This window comes from Anomaloglossus baeobatrachus, chromosome 2, assembly GCF_048569485.1.
Source record: "Anomaloglossus baeobatrachus isolate aAnoBae1 chromosome 2, aAnoBae1.hap1, whole genome shotgun sequence".
Taxonomy (NCBI): Eukaryota; Metazoa; Chordata; class Amphibia; order Anura; family Aromobatidae; genus Anomaloglossus; species Anomaloglossus baeobatrachus.
In genome coordinates, this window is record NC_134354.1 from 476,854,716 (window position 1) to 476,876,246 (window position 21,531).

The 21,531-nt window shown below is 49.0% G+C and overlaps 1 protein-coding gene across 1 annotated transcript in view; it reads left to right on the top strand.

Annotated features, from left to right (window-relative positions):
- NUP88 (nucleoporin 88) overlaps window positions 1-21,531 on the top strand; it is a 155,212-nt gene that overhangs the window by 36,552 nt on the left and 97,129 nt on the right. The window contains exons 4-7 of the mRNA XM_075336385.1: window positions 3,983-4,069; window positions 4,151-4,321; window positions 5,868-6,054; window positions 18,219-18,366. Of these exons, the coding sequence (XP_075192500.1) occupies window positions 3,983-4,069; window positions 4,151-4,321; window positions 5,868-6,054; window positions 18,219-18,366 (593 nt within the window). The remainder of the gene's footprint in view (window positions 1-3,982; window positions 4,070-4,150; window positions 4,322-5,867; window positions 6,055-18,218; window positions 18,367-21,531) is intronic.

Genomic DNA, 21,531 nt, shown 5'->3' on the forward strand with positions numbered 1-21,531 from the left:
CGGACACGAGTTTTACCAGTGGTAAGTCCTTTTATTTGTCATTACCCCTTCTCGAAAGGGGCTCCGAAAGGAAGGGGCACGCTACCCTGTAGTCGACCCGCCTGTGTTCCTCCGGGCTTCTCGTCCCTAACGTGACGCCCCTCAGGGACTCAGCGGACACCATACGCAGCGGACCACGTTCCACCTATGCCGTCCCAGAACTGGTGATCATCTTCAGTGAGTACCCCCTCTTCTCAAGCCTGGGGTCTGCCTGCTGCTCGGCCTGAGCCTCTCCATCAGTGTGTCCACCCGTCGAGGCCTCCGACTCGGGATCAGGAACGCAGATTCGACATCTAGGAAGTCGATGACTTCCCTTCCGACTTTAGGGAACGCCCCTCTGGAGATAGGCGAGTCCAGTGGCCCCCCCTAGGCTACGTCAGGGTAGAGTACATCTCTCCCCTAGATTACGTAAGGGAAGGGTACATCCCTTTCCCTGCATCAGCCCAGATGCATCAGGATCGTCCCCTCACGTTAGGGCCCAGCCCGTTCACGCCGCACCCGTCAGGGAGCCTCTATCCCTCCAACAGCCCCTCCGCCTTGCGTGGCAGTGGACCGTTACAGTTTTTCTAAGAGCGCTTGCAGGGATCACTGTCCCTGCGCAACCTACTCTACAGAGCTTCCAGGTTCTCTACGCCCAGGTACGACCGGGAGGCACAGAGTTCTCCCTTCAAGGATCCTCGCTTTGAGGTTTAGACCGTCCTCTTCACTTTTCGCTACTAGGGTAGCTGAGATACCGGAAGGAGTCCTCCCAGACCCCGGCCCGGTCCATCATCCCTTAGGCACGGTTTTCGAGCCCGTTCAAGGGTAGCTACTCCTCACGCAGGAGTAGTTTCCTTCCTGGCTTAGAGTCCCGCGTACCCTTTGCCACCCGCTCCCGTTTTTTCCATCGGTTTTTTGCTATGCGAGTCCTCGGCAGTCTGTGGCGGTGATAGCGACGGTGCACTTACCAGATTTCATCCCTGACTCTCCAGCGGACCACACTAAAGTCCGGAGACAGAAAGGTTCCAGTCTTCGCAACCGTCCCTTGGGAAGCTTCCCTTTCCTCCTCTGGAGGATATTATCAACCGTCACCAGTCTCCCGTGCTAGGGTATGCTACCCCACCATTCCTCGGCACGGTCCCGAGGGACGCCCCTAGAGCGTTGTCTCCCCTTCAACATTCCGGAAACCAGAGCCATCCGGTTAGCCCGGTTACAATTTCTTCTCTGGGTCGGGTTTGCCCAGTCAGGTTCCAGTCGGACCATGCCACAGCGGTGACGTGCATCATCCACCAGGAAGACGCAGAGTGTCATGGCAAGGGAAGAGGCCAAGAAGTTCTTGCTCTGGGACGGGTCCCTTCACTCGCTAATCTAGGCACTACATTCCTAGCATGGACGTTTGGACGGCCGATTTTCTCGGTAAGAAAGACCTCCCTTAGGAAAAGGGCTCCTCAACAGGGAAGTCACCAGCCAGATCCCTGGCGAAGGAAGACCTCCAGTCGTGGACCTATTGATCTTCCGATCCAGCTTTCAAGACAATGGTGCTTCGAGTATGCCACCTGCTCTGGACTAGGTGACGACGCCCTCGACCGGTCGTGTAGCCTGTTCAGGCTCTCCTGCATCTTCCCGCGGCTTCCCATGGTCTCGAGGGTTCTCAAGATGGACCAAGGCAACGATGCCTCTGGAGTGGCCCAGGCGAGCATAGTTCGCATAACTTACTCAACTCCTCGCGGAGGCCCCGTGGCTCCTTCCGACCGCAAAGTTCTTCCGTGTCGGGGCCCCTCTCTTCTACCAGGACTCAGAAGTCCCAAGTTCGACGTCCTCACCAGTGGATCCCGGGTGCTGCCTCGGTCAGGTCTGTTGGCAAGAGGATTACAGACAATGTTGAGGGCCGGGAATCCAGTTTCCTCCAGGGTTTACTTCCACTCGGAAAGAGCTCCCCCGGTGGTGTGAGGACCACATCTTCCCTCCTTCTTGCTAGCATTCTTCCAGTCAGATCCGATTGCGGCCCTCTCGCGCGTCCCTGTATCGGCCAGGTGTCGGCCCGTTTCGTTTCGGGTTTTCGGAGTCCTTTCACTTCCCGTCCTCCAATCAGGGCCTTCGCTCAGAGAAGCGTCCATCTGGCTAGGCTGTATCATCATTCACTAGAAACGTGGGTCCTTAATCCAGTGATGGGTTCGCTTCAAGGTACCCCCTTTTTTCCCGGCTCCCACCTGTTTTTCATAGGTGGGCTCCTCGTGGCCATCTCGTTGTTACAGACAGCATCAGGGCGGACAGCCCTCTTGTCGTTTTTTCCCCCTTTTTTCCGGCTCCTCCAGCAGGACAAGGGGGGGCTCCGGCCAGAACCCTTCGTTTCTGTCCAAGGCAGCTCGCTGTTTCCTTCCAGAAGAGGTGTTTAGTTTTTCGGTTTTCGGTTCTAGTCTCCTCTCTCAGCCGGAAAGGGGCCTAGTTCGTTCCAGAACTGGTACGAGCCCTCAGTCTTTCATGTCTGCAGGACACCTCTTTTCGGTTACACCGATAGTCAGTCCATCCCTCCACCCGTTCCCAAGAGGCGCATGCCGGCACCAGGGGCCAGACTTTTCACATGGATCCATTCCTCCATATGTGAAGACTATCGCATGAAGGGCGGACTTCCGCCGCGGTCTACCAAGCAAGGGGTACCCTTTGGACGATTGGACTCCAGACGTCGACCGACCAGGTCCCCTGGGCCGCCACCCGATCTAGTCGGCATACCTTTATTAGTTTTCTACCAGGGTCACACCCGAGCTTCGGCAGCGGCCAGTCTTGGAGTAAAGTTTGCGGGTGGCAGTGGCACACCTGTAACAACGTAGGTGCTTGTAGGTCTGGTGCAAGCCCAACAGGGGGAAGCGGTTGCCTTCCTATCTCAGGTGATGGTTTTTCTTCCCACCCAGGGACTGCTTTTGGACGTCCCATGGTCCTGTGTCCCCCAATGAAACGATAGAGAAAGAAGGATTTTTGTGTACTCACCGTAAAATCTTTCTCTGAGTCTTCATTGGGGGACACAGCACCCACCCTACTTGTGTTATTTGTTATATATTACCTGTCTGTTACCCCAGTGGCCATATCCCCAGGCCACTGGTCACACGACTATTGGTCATAGTTTTTACCTTGTTTTATCCAGGATTGTTTGGTTCTCCTCCTACTGCTTGTGCACTAAACTGATTGAGCCCGCCTCCGGCTCAGGGTTATACTGCTGGGGAGGAGCTAACTTTTTCTGTTTACTTAGTGTCAGCCTCCTAGTGACAGCAGCATAACCCATGGGTCCTGTGTCCCCCAATGAAGACTCAGAGAAAGAGATTTTACGGTGAGTACACAAAAATCCTTCTTTTCATGGGTGCACGTTGTTCGTTTCTCCGTGGCATCACACGTTGCTCCGTGTGACACCACGGAACGATGAACACCGCTTACCTGCATAATGGGAGGAGGTGGGCGGGATGTTTACATCCCGCTCATCTCAGCCCCTCCGCTTCTATTGGCCGGCTGCCGTGTGACGTCGCTGTGACGCCGAACGTCCCTCCCACTTCAGGAAGTGGATGTTCGTCGCCCACAGCGAGGTCGTCCGGAAGGTAAGTGCGTGTGACGGGGGTTAAACGAGTTTATGCGCCACTGGCAGCGATTTGCCCGTGACGCAAAAACGACGGGGGGCGGGTACGATCGCTCGTGCTATCGCACGATAGATCGACTCATGTAAAGCAGGCTTAAGAGCAAACCATGAGTAAAGAATAATGCTGAAATGCCTTGCTATATTAGTCTTTGTACATGTGAAGAGCATGTATGACAACATTTTTGTCAGATAAATAGTGGTATTTTTAGTCTACAATCTTCCCAGCTGGATATTGGACATTCTTTTTTGCAGATGTTTAAACATAGGTACATCGATGAGTGAGGCCATAATGAAATACATTTTTAGAATATTTATCTAATTTTGCTTTTTTTTTTCCCCCAGAATATATAAACTTTATGATCATTTAACTCCAGAAAGAGTTATCTCACTTTCCAATACAGATGAGGAGACGTCACTCCCTCAGAATAGGTCTGTATGAACCATTATGTGGCATATTCTCAGTATATTAGTGATATCTGGTTAACGACCTGTTTTACTTATTGGTTACAGGCGCTCGTACAAGGCATCACTTGGTGAGATAGCTGTTGCTTTTGATTTTGGACCATTGGCAACTGTGTCAAGGGGTGTTGGTCTGCACAGTAAGGAAAACACTGCATATCCCCTCTACATACTTTATGAGAATGGAGAGACATTCCTCATCTACATTCAGTTACAGAGCAGGTAAGATGCATTTCTCCTTTTTAAACTACACTATACTAGCTGCACATTGCTAGACCAGTATTGTAATCCTTAGCCATAGTAGCATGAAATAAAATGTAGTCTCTGGTTTAATGTAAACCTTAGCCTGTCCAAGTCACGTGTCAGTACGAGCTGCACACTGAAGAATTACAGCTCCTAATGTCTTATCTGACGCTGACTGTATCACACACACCCTGTCTGGGAGTATGGCTGGGAAATGTGAATAAATGTTTTAACTCGGGATGTGCTTGTAGAAGAAAGCTCTAGCTTCATTTCCCACCCCCATCAGCCTGATACCTTTATAGCAGTGCACAGAGACTGACTGCGTCCAACTGTAAAGCAAAGATTGAGGGGGGGGTGAAGCTGGAGAGACCTCCTATTGTGCTTAGCGTGGATTAGATCTATCTCTTCACATAAATGAACCCTGCTCCCAACCGACTGAGGAATGTGTGATACAGCTCTTGTGATTGAGACATAGGTCTCAGGAGCTCTATATCTTCAGATGTGACTAGAACGGGCTGTAGTTTAAATTCATATCAGGGATGCCATTTGATCTCATTCTTGGAGAACCTCTTTTAAAAAGAACCTGTCACCATGGTTTTCCCATATAAAGCTGCTGCAGCCACCACCACTAAGCCCCTTCATATACAGCATTCTAGAAAGCTGTATATAAGTGCCTAAGAAGCGCTGTGTGACCTAAAAAAAAAGGCCTTTTATTTTACGCGCCTGCATGGCAATCTGGTCCAATGAGCGTTGCTAGTCTTCATCCGGCACCTCCTCTCTGCTTACAATCGCCGTCCTCTTTCCCTGCTTTGTGTTCATGATGCATCCTACATCATCCACACAGTTTCCTTCATGGCGCTCCTGCGCACATGCAGTTCTGTCTGTGGCCTGCTGAGGGCACAGCAAAATATTGTAATGCGCAAGGAAAGGTCAAAGAACACCTGCTCATGTGCATTATAATATTTTGATCCGTCCCCAGCAGGGCAGAGAGAGGTGTGCAAAAGCACAATGGAGGACACTATGTGGATGACCTAGGACACGTCATCCACACAAAAGAGGACAGCAATCGCAAGCTGATCGATGCCCATTGTACTGGGCCTCCCCACAGGTCAGTATAAGTCTTCATTTTTTTTTTTGTTTTGTTATACACAGCAGCCTGGGCTGAATGCTGTATATAAGGGTTTACTGGTGGTGGACACAGTTTATATGGGACAAATCCGGTGACCAGTTACCTTTCTAAGGTCTTGGCTATGCCAGTCTTCAATATTCTTTAATATGGACAGTTATCAGCGTGCATGATAGATAGATATATATATATATATATATATATATATATATATATATATATATATATATATATATATATATATATATATATATATATATATATATATATATATATATATATATATATATATATATATATATATATATATATATATATATATATATATATATATATATATAATATATATATATATATATATATATATATATATATATTTTATTTTTTTTGTACTTGCAGTAGCAGCAATGTTGGCAGGCTGCTAGGCCCTCTCCCTATGCACCCTGCTGCAGAGGACAACTACGGATATGATGCTTGCTCGGTGCTTTGCTTGTCCTGTGTCCCACACATTCTTGTGATTGCGACGGAATCTGGACTCCTATATCACTGTGTGGTGTTGGAAGGGGAAGATGATGATGAGCAGACTGTAAGTAATCGATCACCAGTCTGTGGCGTTCTATGTTGTGATACTGTAGTATTATGAGGGTAAGGGCTCACTTCATGAATCAGTATGGAGTTTAAAGGGAATCAGGATTTTGCAATGTAAGCTGAAGCCAGCATGCTGCAAAGGTTTACACAGAGAATTCAGGGATGGTTACCTTGTTGAGGTCCAATCTATTGGCTATATTTGTTTAAGCAGACTACAATGTCAAAATTAAACTCAGACTATGTCATGCTCAAGGCAGTCCGTCACGCCCCCTCCTCTGATTGGCACCTCGCTGTCAATGTACAATCTTTTGAAAGCCTGGTGTGGGCGGACCTGCTCTCAGTGCTGCTACATGGCTAAATCTAAAAATTCTGATTGTGTCAGAACTGCTGCACCCGGTAATCTAAGTGATACATAGTTAGTCAGGGTCTATTTGTCTATATTATGCTGCTTTCATCTGAGGTAGCAAAAACCTGCTGACAGGTAGTTGCCATCCTCGTCTGAAAGCAGCATGATGTATGCAAAGAGACCTTCAATCCAACGATCTAGCACTTAGTTTTATTGGCAGCAGTCGTTGACCGTTTCTAGATTTAGCAATGCAGCAGAGCTGGGACATTTGCCGCCACCCACACAGGCTCTCTATGTACAATGTCTATGGACAGTGAGGTGCTAATCAAAGCAGGGGATATGTCGAACTACCAGGCATGAGGCAATGTAGTCTAGCAATGATAATCTCCTTGTGCTAAAACAAACATGCAAGAGAACAGCAGCACAGAGTTTTGAAAGGCCTAGCTGAAATCTGTGTTCAAACCCCTACAGCAAGCGGTCTTCAGATTAAATGGCAAAACCTGCTGATTACCTTTAACCCCTTAGTGACCCAGCAATTCTGACCTTATGACCAGGCTAAATTTTGGAAATCTCACCAGTGTTACTTTGTGGTAAAAACTCTGAAACGCTTAAATGAATCCAGTGATTCTGAGGCTTTGTGGTTTTATTTTTTCTATGACACATTTGTACTTTTTTTAACGATAAATTTCAGATCAAATTTTTTTTTTTTTCACAACTTCACAAAAATGTTTCTTTTAGACACCAATTCAAGTTTTAAAGTGAACCTGTCATCAGAAATTTAGCTATAAAGCTAAAAGTTCCCCCCCTCTGCAGCTCCTGGGCTGCATTCTAGGAAGCTTCCTATAGTTCTTGTGGCCACTTTTATACCAAAATAAACACTTTGTAAACTTGTACCTTTTCTTATGCAAATTTCGTAAATCTTCCATGGGGGCGGGCTGCCTGGGGTCCGTTGCTGTTATCCTGCCGATTTACGCCGCCCCCAATGCTGAATTTCAAAGCTCAGGACGCCGCCCCTGGGTGCCCGTGGTCCCGCGCATGCGCTGTTCCACTGTAGCGGTGCCGTGCTCTGTGTGACCGCTGGTGACGCTTTGCGCGGGGTACGAGGTTCATGGGCGGCGCTGTGAGTGTCATCAGCAAGTGCCGCCCATAACCTCGTGACCGCACTTTCCCCTATTACTCCAGCGTTATGCGCAAGCTGACCAGATGACCGGACGTCACCTGCTGCTGAGCAGGATGGGAAAGAGGTGACGTCCGGGTCACCTGGCCAGCGAGCGCGTCACCAGCGGTCACACGTGCACACAGTGCACGGCACCACTACAGTGGAACAGCGCATGCGCGGGACCACGGGCACCCAGGGGCGGCGTCCTGAGCTTAGAAATTCAGCATTTGGTGGCGGCGTAAATCGGCAGGATGACAGCAACGGACCCCAGGCAGCCCGCCCCCATGGAAGATTTAACGAAATTTGCATAAGAAAAGGTACAAGTTTACAAAGTGTTTATTTTGGTATAAAAGTGGCCACAAGAACTATAGGAAGCTTCCTAGAATGCAGCCCAGGAGCTGCAGAGGGGGGGAACTTTTAGCTTTATAGCTAAATTTCTGATGACAGGTTCCCTTTAATTGGACTTTAAGGGGCCTATATATTGGAAAGTCCCCAAACGTGATACCATTTTAAAAACTGCACCCCCTCAAATACTTCAAAACTGCTGTCATGTATTTTTTTTTTTTTTTTTTAACCCTTGAGGTGCTACTTAGTAATTAAGGCGAAGAAGGGAATTTTGTTTACTTACCGTAAATTCCTTTTCTTCTAGCTCCTATTGGGAGACCCAGACAATTGGGTGTATAGCTTCTGCCTCCGGAGGCCACACAAAGTATTACACTTTAAAAAGTGTAACCCCTCCCCTCTGCCTATACACCCTCCCGTGCATCACGGGCTCCCTCAGTTTTGGTGCAAAAGCAGGAAGGAGGAAACTTATAAATTGGTCTAAGGTAAATTCAATCCGAAGGATGTTCGGAGAACTGAAACCATGAACCAAAAGAACCATTCAACATGAACAACATGTGTACACAAAAGAACAAACAGCCCGAAGGGAACAGGGGGCGGGTGCTGGGGTCTCCCAATAGGAGCTAGAAGAAAAGGAATTTACGGTAAGTAAACAAAATTCCCTTCTTCTTTGTCGCTCCATTGGGAGACCCAGACAATTGGGATGTCCAAAAGCAGTCCCTGGGTGGGTAAAAGAATACCTCGATAAAAAGAGCCGAAAACGACCCCCTCTTACAGGTGGGCAACCGCCGCCTGAAGGACTCGCCTACCTAGACTGGCGTCTGCCGAAGCATAGGTATGCACTTGATAGTGTTTCGTGAAAGTGTGCAGACTAGACCACGTAGCTGCCTGACACACCTGCTGAGCCGTAGCCCGGTGCCGCAATGCCCAGGACGCACCCACGGCTCTGGTAGAATGGGCTTTCAGCCCCAAAGGAAGCAGAAGCCCAGAAGAACGGTAGGCTTCAAGAATCGGTTCCTTGATCCACCGAGCCAAGGTTGACTTGGAAGCCTGCGAACCCTTACGCTGGCCAGTGACAAGGACAAAGAGCGCATCCGAACGACGCAGGGGCGCCGTGCGAGACACGTAGTGTCGGAGTGCTCTCACTAGATCTAAGGAGTGCAAATCCTTTTCACATTGGTGAATTGGATTAGGGCAAAATGAAGGTAAGGAGATATCCTGATTGAGATGAAAAGGAGATACCACCTTAGGGAGAAATTCCGGAACAGGACGCAGAACCACCTTATCCTGGTGAAAAACCAGGAAGGGGGCTTTGCATGACAGCGCTGCCAGCTCCGACACTCTTCGGAGTGATGTAACTGCCACTAGAAATGCCACCTTCTGCGAAAGACGTGATAAAGAGACATCCCGCAGCGGCTCGAAAGGTGGTTTCTGAAGAGCCGTTAGCACCCTGTTAAGGTCCCAGGGTTCCAGCGGACGCTTGTAAGGTGGGACTATGTGGCAAACTCCCTGCAGGAACGTGCGGACCTGCGGAAGCCTGGCTAGACGCTTTTGAAAAAATACGGATAGCGCCGATACTTGTCCCTTGAGAGAGCCGAGAGACAACCCCTTGTCCATTCCGGATTGAAGGAATGAAAGAAAAGTGGGTAAGGCAAAAGGCCAGGGAGTAACCAAATTGAGATAACCCTGAGGACGCTAGGAGCCAGGACTTAATGGCCACACAGTCAGGTTGAGGGCCACAGAATTCAGATGGAAAAACGGCCCTTGTGACAGCAAGTCTGGGCGGTCCGGGAGCGCCCACGGTTGACCCACCGTGAGATGCCACAGATCCGGGTACCATGACCGCCTCGGCCAATCTGGGGCGACGAGAATGGCGCGACGACAGTCGGACCTGATTTTGCGCAACACTCTGGGCAGCATCGCCAGAGGAGGAAATACGTAAGGCAGTCGAAACTGTGACCAATCCTGAACTAATGCGTCCGCCGCCAGAGCTCTGTGATCTTGAGACCGGGCCGTGAATGCCGGGACTTTGTTGTTGTGCCGTGACGCCATGAGGTCGACGTCCGGCGTTCCCCAGCGGCGACAGATCTCTCGAAACACGTCTGGGTGAAGAGACCATTCCCCCGCGTCCATGCCCGGACGACTGAGAAAATCTGCTTCCCAGTTTTCTACACCCGGGATGTGAACTGCGGAGATGGTGGAAGCTGTGGCTTCCACCCACTGCAGAATCCGTCGGACTTCCTGGAAGGCTTGACGACTGCGAGTGCCGCCTTGGTGGTTGATGTATGCGACGGCAGTGGCGTTGTCCGACTGGATCCGGATCTGCCTGCCCTCCAGCCACCGATGAAAGGCCAATAGGGCTAGATACACTGCCCTTATCTCCAGAATATTGATCTGAAGGGATGACTCTACCGGAGTCCAGGTTCCCTGAGCCCTGTGGTGGAGAAAAACCGCCCCCCACCCTGACAGGCTCGTGTCCGTGGGGACCACAGCCCAGGTTGGGGGTAGGAAGGGTTTTCCCTGCGAAAGAGAGTTGGGAAGGAGCCACCACTGAAGTGACGTCTTGGTTGCAAGGGAAAGAGAGACATTCCTGTCGAGGGAAGTCGACCTCCTGTCCCATTTGCGGAGAATGTCCCACTGGAGTGGCCGCAGATGGAATTGTGCGAAGGGCACTGCCTCCATCGCTGCCACCATCTTCCCCAGGAAGTGCATAAGGCGCCTCAAGGGGTGTGACTGACCCCGAAGAAGAGATTGCACCCCTGCCTGCAGTGACAGCTGTTTGTCCAGCGGTAGCATGACTACCGCTGACTGAGTATGAAACTCCATCCCAAGGTACGTCAGTGATTGGGTCGGTGTCAACTTGGATTTTGGGAAGTTGATGATCCACCCGAACTGCTGGAGAGTCGCCAGAGCGACGGAAAGGCTGTTTTGACACGCCATCTGGGAGGGTGCCCTGACCAGAAGATCGTCTAAGTAGGGAATCACCGAGTGGCCCTGAGAGTGTAGGATCGCAACAACCGATGCCATGACCTTGGTGAACACCCGTGGGGCTGTCGCCAGGCCGAAAGGCAATGCCACGAACTGAAGGTGTTCGTCCCCGATGGCGAAACGCAAAAAGCGTTGATGTTCGGATGCGATCGGCACATGGAGATAAGCATCCTTGATGTCGATCGATGCTAGGAAGTCTCCTTGTGACATCGAAGCGATGACCGAGCGGAGAGATTCCATCCGAAACCGTCTGGTGCTCACATGTCTGTTGAGCAGTTTAAGGTCCAGAACGGGACGGAGCGAGCCGTCCTTCTTTGGCACCACAAACAAGTTGGAGTAAAAGCCGCGACCATGTTCCTGGGGGGGAACAGGGATCACAACTCCTTCTGTCTTCAGAGCGTTCACCGCCTGAAAAAGTGCCTCGGCTCGCTCGGAGGGCGGAGAGGTTCTGAAGAAACGAGTCGGGGGACGAGAGCTGAACTCTATCCTGTAACCGTGAGACAGAATGTCTCTCACCCATCGGTCTTGAACATGTGGCCACCAGGCGTCGCAAAAGCGGGAGAGCCTGCCACCGACCGAGGATGCGGTTCGGGGATGCCGAGAGTCATGAAGAGGCCGCCTTGGAGGCATTGCCTCCGGCGGGTTTTTGGGGGCGTGGCTTAGCCCGCCACGCATAGGAGTTCCTCTGGCCTTTCTCCGGCCTGCTGGACGAAGAGGATTGAGGCTTGGCGGAGGGACGAAAGGACCGAAACCTCGATTGTATTTTCCGTTGCTGAGGTCTCTTCGGTTTGGACTGGGGTAAGGAGGAGTCCTTTCCCTTGGATTCCTTAATAATCTCATCCAATCGTTCGCCAAACAAGCGGTCGCCAGAAAACGGCAAACCGGTTAAGAACCTCTTGGAAGCCGAGTCTGCCTTCCATTCGCGCAGCCACATGGCCCTGCGGACTGCCACAGAGTTGGCTGATGCCACCGCTGTACGGCTAGCAGAGTCTAGAACTGCGTTCATGGCGTAGGAAGAAAAAGCTGACGCCTGAGAAGTCAAAGATGCAACCTGCGGAGCAGAATTACGTGTGACCGCATTAATCTCAGCCAGTCAAGCTGAGATAGCTTGGAGTGCCCACACGGCTGCAAAAGCCGGGGCAAAAGACGCGCCCGTGGCTTCATAGATGGATTTCACCAGGAGCTCTATCTGCCTGTCCGTGGCATCCTTAAGCGATGAGCCATCTGCAACCGATACCACAGATCTAGCCGCCAATCTAGAGACTGGGGGATCCACCTTGGGACATTGAGCCCAACCCTTAACAACGTCAGAGGGGAAGGGGTAACGTGTGTCAGTAAGGCGCTTAGTAAAGCGCTTGTCCGGAACCGCTCTGGGCTTCTGGACAGCATCTCTGAAGTTAGTGATAGAAAAACGCACTCCGTGTACGTTTAGGGAACCGAAACTGGTGTTTCTCCTGCTGAGAAGTCGACTCCTCTACAGGTGGCGGCGGGGGAGATATATCTAACACCTGGTTGATGGACGAGATAAGGTCATTTACTATGGCGTCCCCTTCAGGTGTATCAAGATTGAGAGCAACGTCAGGGTCAGAGCCCTGAGCTGCGACGTCCGCCTCGTCCTCCAGAGAGTCCTCAAGCTGGGAACCCGAGCAGCGTGAAGAAGTCGGGGAAGATTCCCAGCGGGCCCGCTTAGCCGGTCTGGGACTGTGGTCCGGGCAGGAGTCCTCCACGTGAGACCTAGGGCCCCCCCTGGGAACGCGCTGCGGCGCGGACAGAGAGGGGCCTGGAGGCGACGATCCAACAGGGCCCGGGGCCTGTATAAGGACCGGTCTGGACTGCAAAGCTTCAAGCAGCTTGGCAGACCATTTGTCCATAGACTGAGCCATGGATTGTGAGAGTGACTCAGAGTTTCTCAGCAAAAACGGCAAACTCTGTCCCTGCCGCCTGGACAGGGAGAGCAGGGGGGTCTACCTGAGCCGAGGGGCCCACTAGTGACCGAGGCTCCGGCTGAGCAAGCAAAACAGGGGTTGAGCATTGCTCACAGTGAGGGTAGGTGGAACCCGCAGGTAACTTAGTCGCACAAGAGGTACAGGTCGCAAAATAACCCTGTGCCTTGGCACCCTTGCTCCTTGTGGACGACATGCTGTTGTCTCCTAGGAGAGTGATCACTGAGGGTATATGGGAAAGGGTATACAGCCCGACCGAACAGAAATATATAAATATATAGTATCTATTCCGGCACCCTAAGGGGACCAGCACCGGGTGACCGGTGTGGCTTACCGACCGCTAAAAAGCGGAGCGTGTGTCCTCCAGATTCCCTGCCTTAGGTCTCCCAGCGTTGCAGAGCTCTTTCCTGGAAATCCTCCACCGGCAGAATGCCAAAAAAATGGCTGCCGGAGCTCTCTGGGGAGGAGTGGGGCCGTGGGCGGCGCTAGAAAAGTGCGGGAATCTGGAGTCCCCACAGTGATCAGTGAGGGGGGAGGAAACATACAGGATGCTCCGGCCCTCACATCCGACGTCAGGTCGGCAGTCCCGCCCTTACCCCTGATAGACAGGCCCGGGGGCGGGAGTTTTGCTACTAGGCCGCAATTGAAGCCGGGGACTAAATTTAAGACCGCGGCCGACAAGCAGGCGCGGAAGTCCGCCGACCGTCACAAATAAGCAGCTGCTGCAGCGTCCGGGATGAAGGCGCTCCATGCACATCCCCCTTGGGGACACAGAGTACCTTAGTGATGCAGGGCCCGGTCCCTGAGGATAAATAGACTCCTGTCCGACAGATTCCCACAGGGGCTGCGGAGGGAGCACGGTCCCAGTGAATGGATGACCGCTCAGGATCCCACTTCTCCCAGAGCCGCTAAGGGATGGTGAAGGAGACGGCATGAGGCTCCGGCCTTTGTACCCGCAATGGGTACCTCAACCTTAACAGCACCGCCGACGTAGTGGGGTGAGAAGGGAACATGCCGGGGGCCCCGTGGGGGCCCACTTTTCTTCCAACCGATATAACTAAAATGAGAATGCATGAGTGGATGTGTGCCTCATTCCACACAAAGCATGAAACTGAGGAGCCCGTGATGCACGGGAGGGTGTATAGGCACAGGGGAGGGGTTACACTTTTTAAAGTGTAATACTTTGTGTGGCCTCCGGAGGCAGAAGCTATACACCCAATTGTCTGGGTCTCCCAATGGAGCGACAAAGAAATGTTGCTTAAGCCCCAATTTTTTCACTTTTAAAAAAAAAATTACCTTGCGAAAATAGACACGACAATTTGTTACCCAGTTTCTTCTGAGTGTGATGATGCCTCACATGTGGTTAGAAACTTCAGATTGGACACACGGCTGGACTTGTAAGGGATAGAGCGACATTTAAGTTCTGGAACACAGATTTGCCTGAAATAGATTGAAGGCACCATATTGCATTTCCTAATTTTTTTTTTTTCTGCTAAAATATTGTTTTAGTCCTAAATTTGTAATTTTCACAATGTACAATGGCATAAAACGGACCCTGTAATTTTGTTATGCAATTTCTACCGAACGTGATGATACCCCATATAAAGTCAAAAACCTATCTTGGCACCAAATTTATAATTTCCGCAAGGGGTAGTAAAAGAAAATGGAAAGCTTAATTTTTGTAGTTTTTATCGAATATGGCAATACCCCATATTTGGTTGTACACTACTGTTTGAGCGCACAGCTGGGATTGGATGGAAACAAGCGCTAATTGGCTTTTAGAATGCAGATTCTGTTTGAATATATTGTGGCCTCCATTAGCCAAACCCCTGAGGTGCCAAATCGGCAGAAACCCTACAAATGACCACATAGTGGAAACTTCACTGCTTAAAGGGATTCATCTAGGGGTGTAGTGAGTATTTTGAACTCACAGTTGCTTCACATAAAGTTAACATTGGCAAGTGGAAATATAACAATTTCTTGGTAAAAATATATTTATTAGCTGCAAATTTGTCTGTTACACAAATAAAAGGTCCCCAACTGGGACTCCAAAACGTAGTGATACCCTATATGTTGCCAGAAACTACTGTTTAGCCACACGGCTGGGAGCAGGAAGGAGCGTTATTTGGCTGTGAGAGCACAGATTTTGCTAGAATACTTTGGGGATGACGTTTGCTGAGCCCCTAAGGTGCCAGAATGTCAGAAAATCCCCAAGAGTGATCCCATTGTAGAAATTGCAGCCTCAATGAATTAATTTATGGCTGCAGCGACTATTTTTGTAACATCCACGCTGTGAATTATTTATTTTATTTATTTATTTTTTCTGGAGAATTGCATACATATAATCAGCCTAGTGTCCATACATTGTGCCCAGCTTGAGCTTTTGGAGACCTTTTTCTACGTGACGTTGGAACTTCCTATATTTACAATGAGTGGTGATGGACCTTAGTGAGTGCTACTTTTGTGTGGTATAAGTTAGGGTTTTTTGGTAACTTTTTGGGGTACATAACTTTTTTTTTTTTTTTTACTTCTTGCAGTATAAGGCTGGTATCACATTTTTGTGTTCTACGCCAAGCGATTGCATTGGGGTTTCGATGTAAAGCACATAAAAATGCAATTCAGATGAAACCCCAACAAAACCACTCACTCTGACGCAGATGGAGACCCTTTTGGACTCCATTTGGCATCTGTTGCGCTGGTGTGCATCTTTTAAGGCGTGCACAGAACTTTGGTTGACCACACTTGTGAGCTAAAAATGACCTTTTGCCTGGCCGGAGCAATCCAAAGTGTCTCCATCTGCCTCAATATAGTGGTTCTTTTGGGTTTTGTCAGAATCGCATATTTTGTGGCTTACACTGATGTAAGCGCTCAGTGAAGAGCAGAGGATAAGTGTGAACAGATTCTTATTCTGATTTTTAGGAGGTAGAATTAACTAATAAACAGCACTAAAAGTGTGTGTATACTTTTTTTTTTTTCTACCTCTACATACTAAGTGCTGTAAATCATTTATTTTTGAGCGAACAGCGCTATATGAGGGTTTATTTGCACAACTTGATATTTTTTCGGTACCAATTTGAGTTACAGTATAATATTTTAATCTCTTTTTATTAACATGCGGAATCCAGAAATTCACGTGTTTTTTTTTTTTGTTTTTGTTTTTTTTCCCTTAGTGAGCTACATTAGGTCTTGTTGTGGGACAGTTGTTTTTAGTGGTTTCATCCATACAATTATTTTGGGAGGTATGGGGGTGACTTTTTTTTTTTTTTTTTTTTTAAATTTACTTTGTGTGAAATTACTTGACAGTTTTATAGATTTATAGTCTCTCTGGACGCAGTTATACCAATTACGTGTACGTTTTTAATTTTATTGTTTTAATGTAATTGCTGCATTTTTAGTGGCAGCACAGGCTTTTGTGCATCCCCCCCCACCTCCCCCCCACATTTAACTTTCTTTTTACTTTTTCACTTGGTCCTACTGTGGGACATGAATATTTTTACCTTTGATCACTGGTCTCATGCATTGCAGGACTCATGTCCTGCAGTGCCAGGCACCTGTCAGTGTCTCACTGACTGTGCCTGTTAGACCATGCTCATAGCTGGATCTAAGAGGCCACCGTACTCTGAGGTAGATGATGTCAAGAGTAGCTCTGCTGCCTCAATAGTGAATGGATCCGTCGGGGGGTGTCATCTGAATCGCGTATTTGGGAGATGTAGATGGAAACCCTTAAAAGCACTTTATAAATGTAAACTGATCCAAATTATGTACTAAAAAATGCTACCAATAGCATTCAACTCAACCCAATTTAAAAAAATATGGCCCCACTCAGGTCCATCATCTGTTGATGGAAATATATGGGGTTTCCATGTTACTGGTAGCACAAAGGCTCTGGAAATGTGCTATGGCTCCCCTCAAAAAGAAAGCCAGCATAATTTGGGCCTCTGAATCCAAATGCTTCTGCCATCTTCCTTTTGGAGCATCACAATGTTCCTAAACCACAGTTATTATGCCCATGTTTCTCATTGCTGTAGTGAGGAGACCCACTTAATTTCCTTGGTCCTTGTCTCCAGAAGCACAAGCTGGGCACGTAATCGTGGACACTACAATGTATTGGGCTCTACGTTAGTAGATTTGCAAATTTTCATTCTGCAACATTCACTGTGTTTCACTTCATGGCTGTTTTCCAGAGACAATCGTAATTGCAGCATGTAGATTAATTCCCAGAGGGCTGCTGTGCCCTGCCGTGGGGCCAAACAGTACTGTACATTCATATGGGGTATTGCCATGCTCAGGAGAAATTAGGTAACACATTGTGGGGCCTTTTTTGCTTATTTACCCTTGTGAAAATTGGAAATCTAGGGCTAAAACAAAATTTTAGTGATAAACATTTAATTTTTTTCTTCACTGCCCAATGTTGTAAAATTTTGTGACACACCACTGATGTTAATATGCTCGCTGCACCCCTATATGAATTCATTGAGGGGTACAGTTTATAAAATGGGGTCACTTGTTGGGGATTCCTGCTGTTCAGGCACCTCAGGGGCTTTGCAATATGACATGGCACTATTCTACCAAACTCTGTCCACACCTTTAGATAATTTCCTATAGGGGATTATTTTCCAGAATGGAGACACTTGTGCCTAAACAGCGGAGATCCCACACATCAGGGGCTCTACAAATGTGACATGGAATCTGCTGTCTATTCCTGCCAAGTTTTACCCTCCAAAAGTGATGGTGCTCCTTCCCTTCCGAGCCCTACGGTGTGCCCAAAACAGTAATTTTCCATCACATATGTGGTATCCCTGTACTTGAGAGAAAATGGATAGTACAATTTGTTGTTCAATTTCTCCTGTAAATTACAAATTGGGGCTAAAGCAATGGTGTGGGAAAAGAACGACGATGTAACGCAGACACATAATAAATGTTTTATTAATGATTCTGTGTGATATAACTATTTTGGTTTAAGGGCTTTGAAAATTCAAAGTTTTAAAATTGGGTGGGGGGTTAATTTTATTGTTAAAGGTTAGCTATTTTCATAGGTACATGCAAATCCTATTGACCAAAATTTACCACGCATATAAAGTACAACATGTCATGTAAAATTGTCAGAATCACTGGGATATGTTAAAGCGTTCCAAAGTTATTACTTCATAATTTGACACTGGTGAGAATTGAAAAAAATTTGGCCTGGTCAGGACTGTGAAAACAGGCTTCGGCGATAAGGGGAAGGCGGTAAGCCGCATGTATAAAAGGAAAAATAAAAAAACTGCCTGGCAAGGTATGGGAGTAAATGGCCCAGTCTTGAACTGGTTAAATAGATGAGACGAGGTACATGTTTTCTGTATTACTTTCCTCTCACCTCACAGGCTTACATTTCATTTCTCTAGTCTGACAAGTCTTGGAACTATAGCTCCGACCCAATCCCATCCCTCTATGTTTTTGAGTGTCTTGAGCTTGAACTAGCGCTGAAACTGACAACAGAGGAAGAGGAATCCATCGACAATGATTTCTCATGTCCAATTAAGCTACACAGAGGTAATTTGCTACCAAGTGGTTTGTGGCCTGGAAAGGTGTTGGAAAAGTTCAGAATTGTCATTCAATGGGTGGGGGTGCAGATTCATATATATATATATATATATATATATATATATATATATATATATATATATATATATATATATATATATATATATATATATATATATATATATATATATATATATATATATATATATATATATATATATATATATATATATATATATATATATATATTATATATATATATATCTCTCTATCTATCTCTCTATCTATCACAGTATGTATGTGTAATATTAATATATATATATACATATATACATACATACATACATACATACATACATACATACACGTGTGTGTGTATAGAAGGATTTTTGTGTACTCACCGTAAAATCTCTTTCTCTGAGTCTTCATTGGGGGACACAGGACCATGGGTTATGCTGCTGTCACTAGGAGGCTGACACAAAGTAAACAGAAAAAGTTAGCTCCTCCCCAGCAGTATAACCCCTGAGCCAGAGGCGGGCTCAATCAGTTTAGTGCACAAGCAGTAGGAGGAGAACCAAACAATACTGGATAAAACAAGGTAACAAAAAAACTATGACGAACAGTCGTGTGACCAGTGACCTGGGAATATGGGCACTGGGGTAACATGCATGTCAAACATAAGAATAAACACAAGCAGGGTGGGTGCTGTGTCCCCCAATGAAGACTCAGAGAAAGAGATTTTACGGTGAGTACACAAAAATCCTTCTTTCTCCATCGTTTCATTGGGGGACACAGGACCATGGGACGTCCAAAAGCAGTCCCTGGGTGGGAAGAAAACCATCACCGGAGATAGGAAGGAAGTCACTTCCCCTTGCCGGGCTTGACCCGGACCTACAAGCGCCTACGGTGTTACAGGTGGTGAGCCACTGCCACCCGCAAACCTTACGCCAAGACTGGCCTCTGCCGAAGCTTGAGTGAGAACCTGGTAGAAACTAGGAAAGGTACGCCGACTAGATCGGGTGGCGGACCAGAGGACCTGGCCGATCGACGTCTGGAGTCCGACCGTTCAGGGGTGCCCCTGCTCGGTAGACCGCGGCGGAAGACCGTCCCTCATGTGATAGTCTTCACATATGGAGGAAGGGATCCATGTGATATTCAGGCCCTTGGCGCCGGCATACGCTTCTTGGGCCAGGGTGGAAGGATGGACTGACAGTCGGTGAAACCGAAAAATGATGTCCTGCAGACACGAAGACTGAGGGCTCGTACCAGCCCTAGAACGAACTATGCCCCTTTCAGGCTGAGAGGGGAGCCTAGAACCGAAGAACCGAGACCTAAAGTCCTCTTCTGGAAGGAAAGGCGAGGTGACCCAGACAGAAAAGAAGATTTCTGGCTGGAGCCCCCCCCTTATCCTGCTGGCGGAGCCGGAAAAGTGGTGGAAAAGACTACAAGAGGGCTGTCCGCCCCGATGCCGTCTGTAACCACCAGATGGCCACGAAGAGCCCACCTCTCAAATCAGGAGGGAGCAGGGAAAAAGGGGTGCCTTGAGGAAACCCATCACTGGATTAGGGACTCACATTCCCAGTGAACTATGAAAACGCCGAGCCCGATGGGCGTTTCTCTGAGCGAAAGCCATGAATGAAGGACGGGAAGTGAACGGGCTCCGAAGATGCGGTCCTCACACCACCGGGGGAGGTCTTTCCGAGTGGAAACAAAACCTCGAGGAGACTGGATTCCCGGCCCTCCTTATTGTCTGCCATCATTGTGTCCACAGACCTGACCGAGCCAGCACCCGGGAACCACAGGTGAGGCCGTTGAACTTGGGGCTTCTGAGTCCTAGTAGAAGTAGAGGGGCCCCGACACGGAAGAATGTGGCGGTCTGGAAGAAGCCACGGCGCATCTGCGAGGAGATGAGTAATTTATGCGAACTATGCTCGCCTGTGCCACCCTCGAGCCATCGTCTGCCTTGATCCATCTTGAGAACCCTCGAGGTCATGGGAAGCCGCGGGAAGATGCGCGAGAGTCTGACCAGGCTACACGACCAGTCGAGGGCGTCGTCATCTAGTCCAGAGCAGGAGGCACCCTTGAAGCACCCATGACTTGAAAGTTGGATCGGGAGCTCAAAAGGTCCACGAGTGGAGGTCTTCCTTCGTCAGAGGTCTGGCTGGTGACTTTCCTATTGAGGAGCACTTTACCTAAGCGGGGTCCATCCTACCGAGAAAATCGGTCGTCCAAACGTCCACGCTAGGGATGTGCTGCCGCGATTAGCGAGTGAAGGGCCCCGTCCCAGAGCAAAATCTTCTTGGCCTCTTCCTTGCCGTGACGCTCTCTGCGTCATCCTGGTGGATGATGCACGTCACCGTTGTGGAATGGACCGACTGGAACCTGACTGGGCAACCCCGACTCAGAGAGGAAACTGTAACCGGGTAACCGGATGGCTATGAAATCGGAATGTTGAAGGGAAGACAACACACTAGGGGTGTCCCTCGGGACCGTGCTGAGGAATGTCGGGGTAGCCTACCCTAGCACGGGAGGCTGGAGACGGTTGACACTAAACTCCAGAGGAGGGGGGGGAAGCTTCCCAAGGGCCGGAAGCGGAGACCGGTCCGCTAGGAGGAGATTGGCGGTTCACCCGCGAAGACGGAACCTTCCTGTCTCCTCCTTGAGTGGTTCATTGGAGAGTCAGGGACAAAAAATGGTAAGTGCACCGTCGCTATCCCGCCACAGACTGCCGAGGATTCGCATAGCCACAAAACGAAGGAAAAAGTGGCGCGGGAGGCGCACTCTGTGCCCGGAATGAAACTACTCCTGCGCGAGGAGTACCAACTCTAGAAACGGCGCGAATACCGTGCCTGATGGACGATGGACCGGGACGGGTTCAAGGAGGACTCCTTCCGGTAGCACCGCTACCTTGGTAATGAAAACGTTATGATGACAGACTACAAACTCAAGGGAGGGTCCTTGATAAGAGAACTCGGGGCCTCCCGGTCGCTTCTGGGAGAAGAGGGCCTAGCAGCTCTGTAGAGTAGGATGCGCAGGGACAGTGATCCCTGCAAGCACTTCTAGAAAAAAACTGGAACGGTCCACTGCCCCGGAAGGCGGAGAAGCTGTTGGAGGGATAGAGGCTCCCTGAAGTGGCGCGGCGTGGACGGCTGGGACCTAGCGTGAGGGGACGAT